Source organism: Helianthus annuus, chromosome 16 (genome assembly GCF_002127325.2).
Source record: "Helianthus annuus cultivar XRQ/B chromosome 16, HanXRQr2.0-SUNRISE, whole genome shotgun sequence".
Classification (NCBI taxonomy): domain Eukaryota; kingdom Viridiplantae; phylum Streptophyta; class Magnoliopsida; order Asterales; family Asteraceae; genus Helianthus; species Helianthus annuus.
Window position 1 is genome coordinate 76,821,460 of NC_035448.2, and position 11,814 is coordinate 76,833,273.

General features: G+C 36.9%; 2 protein-coding genes across 2 annotated transcripts; both read right to left on the bottom strand.

The window, feature by feature from the left end:
- Positions 1-4,700: 4,700 nt before the first annotated feature.
- On the bottom strand, positions 4,701-8,193 carry LOC118488209. The gene is made up of 2 exons (XM_035985441.1): positions 8,128-8,193; positions 4,701-5,150 (listed from the first exon to the last, which is right to left on the bottom strand). Exons 1-2 carry the CDS (start codon positions 8,191-8,193, stop codon positions 4,701-4,703), a joined length of 516 nt encoding a protein of 171 aa, XP_035841334.1.
- Positions 8,194-8,587: 394 nt separating this feature from the next.
- On the bottom strand, positions 8,588-9,904 carry LOC110919357. Its single transcript, XM_022163630.1, has one exon. The coding sequence runs from the start codon at positions 9,902-9,904 to the stop codon at positions 8,588-8,590; it is 1,317 nt and encodes a 438-aa protein (XP_022019322.1).
- Between the last annotated feature and the right edge of the window lie 1,910 nt (positions 9,905-11,814).

The following is an 11,814-nucleotide window of genomic DNA, read 5'->3' on the forward strand; positions in this document are numbered from 1 at the left end:
TCAAAATGGTTTTAAACAGTCTCACTAATGATGTGCCAGTAGGCTTCGCACAGTTAGTAGATTGTATTCGAGATATAATCATAAATATCAAAACTTGCTTATCTCGTGGGGAACATCTCTCGGATATATGGGTAACCCCCGAAATCTTGTTTGAGAGATTGCCTGATTCTGAGATACTAGGTCTTTATACTGTTTGATATCTGGGGTATTATTCCTGGTCTTCTTATATTGTGGAAGCAATGGTCTAGACCTCGTATAATACTTTAATGCGCTTTTAAAGCTCTCCCTCTGCTAAAAAATTGAAAAATATCAACAGGTATGTATCAATGGCAGTTGAAGAAAAGATTCCCTAAAGGGAACACACCAAAAGTCGAGCCTTCATCTCTTTGATCGAACGGTAGTTTGTACCTGAGCTCTCAAGGCCTCGCACAACCCAGAGTACAGATATCAGATTGGTATACTCACCTGTAAGACCGAATCTAGGGAATTTTGATACAAGAGTATATTCTGAGGTGGGACACGCGAGTAAGTTAGTCTCTTAAAACATTAATTCATATCTCGAATCGATTGAAACTTGTGTAGAAGTTAAACTGGACAACAATACTGACAATCAGAAGTGAATTTGTTTAAAATTTAATGATTAATCAAGATCAACGGTGTTGGTGATTTGTCTCAAAAACTGATATGATCCTCTTACACAGACTCACAAAAATATTGTCTGTAAATATTTCTTTACTGTTTTTCTTTAAAAGCAAAATCCAAAAAGATTCTAAGTGTGTTTTAGCATAAAGTTTTGAAAATTCAAAAAGATTTCATTTCATCTTATTTTCGACAACTGATGTTGAAAAGCTAATTTTCAAAATTCTGAATGCTAAACATGATGAATAACAGATTGGGAGAGTTTGTTAAAATGAGAAATGTTTTTGAAATGACTAAATGGCTCATTAATTTGAAACCAATTTAATTATTTTAAATACAAGTGGTAAACATAAAGTTAAATCTTACTCTTGGGAAGAGATTTGTGCAGATCCCCGAGTCGAAGCTTGTGTAGAGTTAAAGCCAGGTTTCCGATTCAAAACCTGTGAAAATGCTATATCAGATTACGATCCTGGAACAACGTAAGGGGAGTCTGTTAGCAAAGGGGAGTCTGAAGAGTGAAAGAGCCAGACTCAGATTCTGAAGAATAGCTGATAATGGTGATTGAAGAGAAAGAAAGAGTCTGAAGGATGCTTCAGAGTCAAATACTTTGAAAAGGTGTGAAGACTGATCAAGAATGAAGTTTTGACGTACTGACGTCTCGTACTGAAGACTCCGTCAACATCCAAGGGGGAGACTGTTAGTGTATATGTCTGTTGACTTCGTCTTGTATCGAGTCTTGTAACTAGAATGATAGATCAAGTCACATAGTACAAGATAAACAGGAAAAAGATCAAATATGGCATGTTCACACGAAATGACCATTTCGTGCGAAATCATTTCGTGCAAAATCAACTTGTGTCATTTCATGCGAAATCAACTTTGGCCATTTCGTGCGAAATCAACTTGTGTCATTTCGTGCGAAATCAACTTTGGCCATTTCGTGCGAAATAGCCATGCCTATATATATGTGTCTTGAGATTTCATTTGTAAGGTGTGATTTTGGAGCCGAGGTGCTGCCAAATTGTCTCTAGCCATTGTAACGTCATTTAATCAATACAAGAGACTGTTAAAGTGTATAACAAGCTGAACGAAGATCAAATCTTTGAATTCAGCCTCTGATTTGATCCGAGAACTCTTCTGAACGACTCGTTTGGTCGTGCAAACGACCCTACAATATTTTTAACTTGTTTTGTCATATGGTTCTCTCATATATATTTTCAAGTATAGGTATACTTGTATTTGCGTATTTTACCAAGTGTTGATAGTGTATGTCGATATGTATTTATACGTATAGTAATATGTATTTTCTTGTATTTATTAAGCAATCCATACTTAATTTATGTATAATTTTCCGGAATATTATTTTTGCATAATTTAAAAATCACCGACGTTATATTCTTAAAATATATATATTTTAAGAGAATTTTATTGAAAAAATATCTATAAATTTTATTTGGTAAAAGTATGTACACTTCCACATATATCTTAGAAATAATATATTTTTAAGATTAAAGTTAGAAAAATATATATTGTTAGTTTTCACCAAACTAATATATTTTTGAGTTGTTTATGAAAATATATATTTCTTCCATTCCAAAAATAATATATTTTCAATTTTGACAAAATATGATATATTTTAAGATAATGGTAAGAATTCATACTTTGTCGTTTGTTCGGTTTGAAGCATCCATATATATATATATATATATATATATATATATATATATATATATATATATATATATATATATATATATATATATATATATATATATATATATATATATATATATATATAGTCCAAAGTATCCATTGTCCGAATTGTCCAATATTTGTGTGTAAGTTATATATTTATTTTCTTGTGATTTTTGTAATATTTCAAATTAAATTTTTAGTATTTTGGTGTGGTGTATTATTTTTCAAGTTCCTAATTTTTAGTATAATTAATACAAACAATATACATGTGGCACATAGTTTTGTGACTTCTAAATATATATTTTCCAAAATATATACTTAGTCATTTTTATTATTGAAAATCAACCTCCAATATTTGTAATTTTTTTATAACAAAAATTATGGCAACTTTTATATTTAAAACCATGATAAAAAATCTCTTGTAAACACTTGTTTAAAAATATTTTTCTAAGTGTTGAATTTTAACAAAAATTTTTCCATAGTTTCCCTTGAAAATGGAGGTTTCCATGCTTATTAGCATATCTTTTTCTTTTCCAAAATTCATCAATAATCATCCACAATTATCCTACAACTTACCATGAGCCATAACATACGTTTCTACAAGATGGTATGAACTTGAAGTTTTGTAAAATCTTGTAGTATTTTATCATGATGTTTAACATGGTATACTAACACTAAAAACACGATTTTTTACTTCATAAAACTCATTCCTACAAAATTTTAACCTTTACAACTTGTAACACATTTTTAAAAAAAATTCATCTTCTTGAATTTTTCATACCTTATACACTTTATAGGTTCCATTTTAACACATAAAACATGTCTTTCTTCTTTTAAAACCAAATCATGTTAAATCTTGAAGTAAACTTTATTTTCTTAAACTTTTATCTTTGAAATCTTATACTTTTAAGACTTACAACTTGTAGGAACAATCTTTCTACACAAAATCATGTTTATCTTCAAGTTCACACTTAACATAAAGGATGATCAACATAGATCTTTCAAGATTCATCCTTATACTTGCTAGATCATGTTTTAAATTATCATCTAACAAGCTTTTATGTGGTGATCTACACCATACATTCAAGAAATCAACAAACAAGTTCATCACATACGCTAAACAACTTAGATCTTCATAATTTCAAGCTTTATTCTTATGTTCATGTTCTTGTTTTGGTGTGATCTTTAGATTTTCTTGTTACATATCAACTATAACTACTAAATACGGTGTAAAAACAAGATCAAGAGGGCTTACTACTAGCACAAGGGCTAGGGATGAACAAGATGCAAGATGAAGAAGAAAAGAGGTGGTTAAAAGCTCCTCAAGATGGTCCTTCAAGTTCCCTTGCTTGTAACCTTCCTATCTAGCCTTGATTCACCTTAGAACACTCTTGCATTGCTTGGAAATGGACTTGAAAAATTTAAGGGAGAATGGGGGTGTTGGCCGTACGTATGAGAGGGGGATAGGAAGTTTGTGGAGTTTGAAAATGTTGAGAATTGAAAGTAATGAAGTCTAAGGTCTTATGGTATTTTTATCCACCATCACAATATTACACAATAGTTCTTATATCTAATATCTTCACAACAAATTCAATATAATAATCAATAAAATGGTGGGGTGTGGGACCCCTTTGTAACCGTCCATAGAGGGTATCTAGTTGATTTTTAATGATTAGTTACATAATCTAGTTGAAGGTTAAGTGTTTAGTTAGGGGTTTAGTGTGTTTAAATGTTTTGATGTGTAACTTGTAACATTAAAACAATGCTTCTAGTTCAATTTTGGTGTTTCGGGTAGTGTCCGGTTATTCGCTTGGTTACCGGTTCATTAAGGTGCTAAATTGCGTAGTTTAGTGTGTTATGAGATTCCTTTTATGACAGTTTTCATTCCCGACACTTTACAAGTTATTCTGTATAATTAAACCTTGTTTCTGCATACTATTTCAATGATCAATTGCTGATTTGTGCTGAATTTTGCAGAATTCTGCATTTAGGGTGTGTTTCGGGTACTTTTTAGTGCTTAATCGTCACTCGGAAGGCAGTTTCATAACCCATACTTTCCTACATAGAATTCTAGTGTAAATTTTGGTCCTGGGACTCAATCTGTGTCCTAATATGATGTCTGTCTGAGTACTGAACTCCCTTCAGTACTACTTGTTTATTTGATAATTGTGCTAGTTTCGTTCTGTGCACTAATTTAACTATTTCAAGTTGCATTTAACAATCATAAGTAACATGCAACATGTAATGTATTGTGAGTTCTTTGAAAGTAAATCATGAAATCATTCATATCATAAATTCATCAGCGCAACCATATATTACAAATTACTGTTCACATTGTATGGAATTACATTGAAAAGTGCCAGGTGTCACATTCTCCCGCCGTTAAAAGAATTTCGTCCTGAAATTCTAGCTGCGTTATCGGTTGCAAGGGAGTTGTGAAACAAATGCGGATACTTAGACTTGATTTGGTCTTCACGTTCCCATGTAAACTCTGGGCCATGATGTGAATTCCAACGGACCTTAACGAGTTTAATATGACTTCTCCGTGTTTTGTGGACCTTCCAGTCCGTAACCTCAACAAGTTCTTCAGTAAATTGGAGTTTGTCGTTGATGTGAATCTCATCTGCAGGAATAATGAATGTTTCTTGAGTAGGACTCTTCTTGAGATTAGACACGTGAAACGTGTCGTGGACACTACTAAGTTCTTCTGGAAGCTTCAGCTTGTATGCAACGGTTCTGATTCTTTCTAGGATCTCGAAAGGCCCAATGTAACGCGGGTTCAGCTTTCCACTTTTACCAAACCGCACTACGCCTTTCTAAGGCGAGACTTTCAACAAGACCATATTTCCAACCTCAAATTCCAATGGTTTCCGTCGCTCGTCGGCGTAGCTCTGATCGGAGTGTCGCACTCCGGTCAAAGATAATATTTATATACCCAAATTACCCTTAACAAAGAGCTAGTGGTAGTAAGGGGTCGAACCACGAAGAGTATGTGGTTTGCGAATGGACTTGATTGAATTTGAACGAGTGTCACAATTCCTGAAGCTTGCTAATTTATTTTTATGATTTTTATTTGTTGAAAAGATGTTTAATGAGAATAACAATTGGGTTGGATTAATTAACTAAGAGAAATAAGCAATTGCAAGAAACTTGATTAATAAAACAAGATGGAATAACAAGGTTCACACCCGGTTTCAACAAATGCAAGACCTAGGATTACTATGCGTTTTAATTTGATTTACTTGAATTAGTTCATTAACGGGTCAACAATCACAAAGCTTAGGTGCCAATCGCTATCAATGTCATAGACAACAGACCACGATGCACTTCGTTACCTTGGACTAACAAATCCTATCAAAAGACAAGGCATAAATACGTGTATTCATTTCACAAAGTCAAATTTAATCATTCACTCGACAATTCGTAAATTCAATACAAACGTAGGACAATTATCTAAAGATTCAAATGCAATTCAAGTTGTCACAAATCAAACATCAACACCTAATAAACCCTAAATCTTACAAAAGTCTACACCGGGGTGAAACCTCCAAGGAATTAGCCGTGCATGATCGAAAGGACTTGATCACTGGATAAGGAGAGCCTGAACATCGTCTTGAAGCCTTGAAGTGGTGGAAATAGTGATTAGGGTTTGGAATGATTGATGGTGATGAATGGATTTGAAAGGTGAATGATGATTAGGGTTGTAGAAGTGATGATGATGATCCAATCGAACGATTGTCAATCGAATGGATGGAGTAGAGGATGAATTGGTGGTGTATCTTGGCTCCAAGAGGTGTTTCTAACTTCAAAATAGAGTGTAACCCCCGTTTCTTGGTCAAAATTGATGTTATAACTCGTCCCCAACTCAAAAATCAAGTTTTTCGAGAAGTGAGAATGCAGGTGGCGTCGCCGACGGCCCCTAGCCGACGGAACAAACCAGAGGGCGTCGCCGACGGTCCTTTTGGGCGACGCCTACGGTGCCTCTAAATACCATTTTTTGTTTTCTTCATAACTTCTTCATTATAGCTCCGTTTTACGCACCGTTTTCGCACACATACTCGTAAATCATCCCTCTATCATGCCATCTTCCAATATTTTCATTTTAAATCCATTAACATCCCCCAAAACACATCCAATCTTCGTGATTAACCCGGTTTTGTTCATTTCACATCCTCGGTTGATCTCGTTCGCTCCCAGTGCTCCGTAAAGCTCCCGACTAGCTCCTTAAACTCTTTTAGACATGTAAAACACAAATCCCATTAAAAGTAGGCTATTCAAGATTAAAAGCTATGTAAAAACATCAACTTAAGCATAAACGATCACCGGTTTTCAACCACGTATCACATCCCCACACTTGTCTTTTGCTTGCCCTCAAGCAAATCTGTTTTTCACTTTCACGTGGGTCTAACAAGAAATACACACCCCATTCCCGAGACGAAGGTTAAGGTCTATTGTCATACAAAAGTTCAAACTCTTTACAATTTTCAACGTATTTAACGGTAAAATGCATTCACATATAAAATGGTTATCCAAGATTAACCCGCCCGTGAAACCAACAATTCATGCACATCCCTCACAACGTTCTCTCCACTCGGTTTATAAATTGGCTAATTTTCATAATGTATTAGCACTTCAATTAATGATCGCTCAAAACCGATTAGAACACGTACCCGCATAGGCTTGCAACTCAATCATTCTCCACCACCGAACACGGATACTAAGCACAAGTCATAAGGTCTTTGTAAGGGTTGTAACGGGGCTAGGCTAAGGGTAGGAAATAGGACATTTTAAAGTGGCTAAGGTGATGAAAATTCGATTTTTATTACAAAAGACTACTCTAAACAAAACTAAACTATAAACATCAACTACAAGGCAACAGCTTTAGCCTTTTATTTCTCAAACTAAGAACATGTATTTTTGTTCTTTTTTTTCAGCAATTTTCTCATCATTTTCATAACATTTTCTGATTTTTTTTATGCAAACAATCAAATACAACTATACAAACTCGACTCCTATAATCGAATTTCCATCACACGGGTTTAAAAGAAAAAGGTTTAAGGTTATGGGCTATAGGGTGGTCAAACAAAAGGATTAGGCTCAAAATTGGCTACTAGGGGACAAATTTTTGGGTAAGGATATAAAAATGGTGTAAAATTGAAAAGGTTTACCTAATGCCTTAATCATTCTCGTGCTTGTATTTGGTATATGGTCTCAAACGTATCAAAAGTTGCAAGTTCTACAATACATGACTAATGGTCCACTCAAATAAAGAAACATAGTATGTAATCTATGATATAAAAGTGGCTCAAAACCTCACATATCTAAAGGGTATGGTATGTGACATGCATAAAATAGTAGTTTCTTAGGCGGATTATTCCCAAATAACCACCCGCTAAATACCCGTCATGTTATTAATTTGAACTTGATCATGACAAAAGACCAAATGTGTTGTGACATCCTTCATTGACTTAGTTACTTGTGCTTTAAGATAGCTTTCGAAATAAGATATTTTTGAAAAATTTTTGAAATTTTCCCCCATCCCCACACTTGAGGTAAACATTGTCCTCAATGTGTAGTGTTTAAATGAACGGGTCAAAATCGAAAACTTTTACAACTCCCCCATCCCCACACTTGAGGTAAACATTGTCCTCAATGTGTAAGAACTAGAGTTTTAAAATGCACAAGGGATGTGACACGGCTAACTTCCCAAAAATTCCACCCCGAAAAATAATATACAATTACAATCCACTTATTAATAATCTAAGAATCAAGGTAAAAAGGAAACGCATGCACCTGATATTTGTCGCTAGATGCTCCTGTCTTCTTCTTCTCTTCACAAAAACGGTTGTCCCGCGACATGGTGTACCTACAAATCTAAACCCTTGTGTAGAAGCATGCTTCTCACAACCATTGAAATTTGTTAGGTTCTTAGTTCTACCATTTTTATGAAAGTTTACCAAATCATGCGTTAATTTTCCCTGATTTTTGTGGAAAAAAAATTTACAACAATAACAAACCTAACTCACTTTCGTAAGAATCACGGTTGCATTTAGCGTATGCAACAAGCCCTTTTAAACCCCCCAATAGCTTGGGAGGACGAGTAGGTCTCGTGAGGGTTATATAGTTAACACACCCACAACGTTCATTTAACTACCAAAACGAAATAACAAAATTATACAACAACAACAACACTACGGAGAAAAATTTAAACGAATTGTAAAACAAAATATACAACAACAATTGACTTACCACCTCATGGTGGTCGAATGGCGTGCTTGCCACCTATGAACTCCTCGAAATCACCCACCGGTGATTCATACCATTTGTTGCCAAACGGTCCAAACTTCCTCACCTCCTCTTCCTTCTTCTTTTCTAGAGGTGACGTCTTCGCCTTCTTTTTCTTGATCATCTTCTTCTTTGTTTCTCCAACCCTGCCAACCATAACACATATCTTCTTGTTTGGATTCATGTCCTTTTTAGGACACTTATCCTCACCGAGTGGGTTAGTAAAATTTGGAAAAACATTTAAATTTAATTCCCGGTCCCCAAACTTCATGCTTACCGTTCCCGTTGCACAATTTATTATGGCATTAGCAGTTGCCAAGAACGGTCTACCCAAGATAACTACCGGTTGGGTGTCCTCAACACACCCAACATAGTCTACTACCAAAAAGTCAACTGGGTAGTAGCAATCATCCACCTTAACAATCACATCCTCCACCATCCCCCGTGGATGCGTGGGAGTCTGATCGGCCAATACCACGGGAGTATCAAATTTTTTCAATGGACCAAAATCGTATTGGTCATACAAACTCCTGGGTAAAATGCTTACACAAGCTCCAAGATCGAGGAGCGCCCTCTCGATTTTAAATGTTCCAATTTGAATCGGAATAAGAGGATCTCCTGGATCTTGAGCTTTTTGAGGAAGGGCACTCGATAAAACGGCACTCATATGAGATATCAAATCAACCGGTTTGGGTAATTTGTTGTGTCGTTTTTCGATGCTTAACTCCTTTAAGCATTCCACATGATCTGGAACCTTTTTATTGTCATCGAGTAACGGTAAATTAATTTTTACTTTTTTAAAATTTTCCCACCTCTCGTCCTTCAGTGGGTACCGTTTCTCAACTTTTGATGCATTAATCGGGTTAAGTTGATTTAAACAATTTTCACAAAAAGCATTTTTAGTTATATTTTCAATTTTACTTTGTGAAGTCGTTTCTTGTTCATTTTCACTTTCCGGCTCATCACTTATATCTTCCACTACACCATCAACATATTGTGGTGGTGGAATGCTTTGAATACTACAAATTTTATCATTCGGAAGAAGACTTACAGCGCTAATGTGTACATTCCTCACATTGCCCGTGCTTGAGCTTTGATGCTTCGGGTTCATTGCGGTGTCACTTGGAAGTCTTCCTCCACTTCCACGAATTTGGGCCATTTCTTCTGCAAGTTGACCCACTTGCTTTTCAAACGCCTTGTGCGACTTGTCTCGCACCTCAAACTCCTTCTTCATTTCGGATTTGATCTCTTGATTTGAAGTAGTGAGGACATTCATAGCATTCATGAGTACATCAAACTTAGAATTTATCGAGTCATCACCGCCGATTTGAGAGATTGAATTGCCACTCCCATTACCGCCTTGATTGTAGTTCCTTTGGTAACCCCCTTGGTTACTTCAATGGCGAGTTTGGTGCGAATACCCCCCTTGATTTCCCGATTGGAAATTCGGGTTCATTTGGTTAGAAGCATTTCCATACCTAAAGTTAGGATGGTTCCTCAACCCGGGGTGGTAAGTGTTGGAGTTCATATCGTATTGCCTCCGGTCTCCATACACATGATTCACATCCACGGTGGCTTGGCAATTCTCGCTCCGGTGACCGACGTCACCATATTCTTCACATACGCTATATTGTACCGCACCCACTTCTTTCTTCTTCATGCGGGCCAATTCCTGCTCCAACGTATCAATCCGATCCTTGGAACTTGCATCACGATCGGGCCAAGACCTTGAGGTAGGATGCTTTTTGGCTCGGTCGGCCGACTCTTTCGCCTTTGATCTCTTGCTCATTCTTTCTAGGAACTCCCAATCGTCATCCTCGTGATTGCTTAATAGAGTTCCATTGCTGGTCGATTCAAGGTGGTTCCATGTCTCATCATCCAAACCCCGTACGAAGCATTTGACCAACTCCCATTTTTCAATTTGATGATGTGGGCACTTCCGGATCAATTCCTTGAACCGAGTGAATGCTTCATGTAACGGTTCACTCGAAAGTTGGCGAAAAGACCGAATTTCATCTCTAGCATCGTCGGTCTTCGCCATTAAGTAGTATTCGTCAAGAAAAACTTGTTGCAATTCAGCCCATGTGCGAATACTACCCGCCGGAAGTGTGAGAAACCACTGCTTTGCCTTATCCTACAAAGAAAATTGAAACAATCGAAGCTTGACCTCTTCCAAGGAGAAATCATGCCCACCAATAGTACTACATATGGCCGAAACTCCGCCAAATGAGTATACGGTTCATCATTGGACCTCCCGTTGAAGTGGGGGAGGATGTTGATGTAATGGGGCTTGCAATCAAACATTCTTCTTTCGCACACAATTGGTGAGTCATTGTCGGTGACCAGCGGCCTAAAACGGTCATTGACTCCCCTTAGAGGTTGTTGATTACGACGTGGACCATCAACTTCTTGCTTTCTTGGTCTTTGATTATCTCTTCGATTACCCCCATGATATCCACCTTGATTACCTCCGCCCACAAAACGAGGAATCCGGTTACGGTTGGGATTATTGTTGTTGTTATAGTAACCGTCATCCCGATTCCTTTGGTTATTATTTCGTAGGTTTCGGTTGTTTCCGTATCTATGGTTCCTCACGTTCCCGTAAACATAATTATCATTCCCCACATAATTGGCATTTTGATAGCCAACTCATCGTCTTCAAAACCACTTGCGTTGTAAACATTGCCCCAGTTCACATACCCCCAACCATCATCTTCCCTCTCATCGTAATTTCCCCCGTCATCCGAGTATTCCGAGTGAATACTCACGTGTTCCGGCGCTTGATAACCGGGAACACTATACGGTTCGTCATCGGGGATTGCATTCCTCAAGTCATCAATCTTGAAGAATGGGTCTTTATTCGCGGGATTGCCGCGATCACGATTACCCCTACGATCGGAATTTACATTTCGGTCATTGATGTTGGTAGGTAAAGGGTTTTGTCGGTTAGAATTTGGATGTGGTGGTGTGGGTGTTCTTTGGTTATTGTTATGGCCGCGGTTTTGGAATGGTGGTGTTGGTGGTCTCGAATTGTTACCACCGCCCGGTTGGTCTTGTGGAATATTTTGAACGGCTCGAAGGTTGCCCTGATACTGAAATTGGTATTGGTTGTTTGGGCGGTTTGAGTTTTGGGGATCCATTGAACTAGGTTCAACAGATAGTGTAAGTGGTGAATGGGTGTCGAGTGGGTCAGAA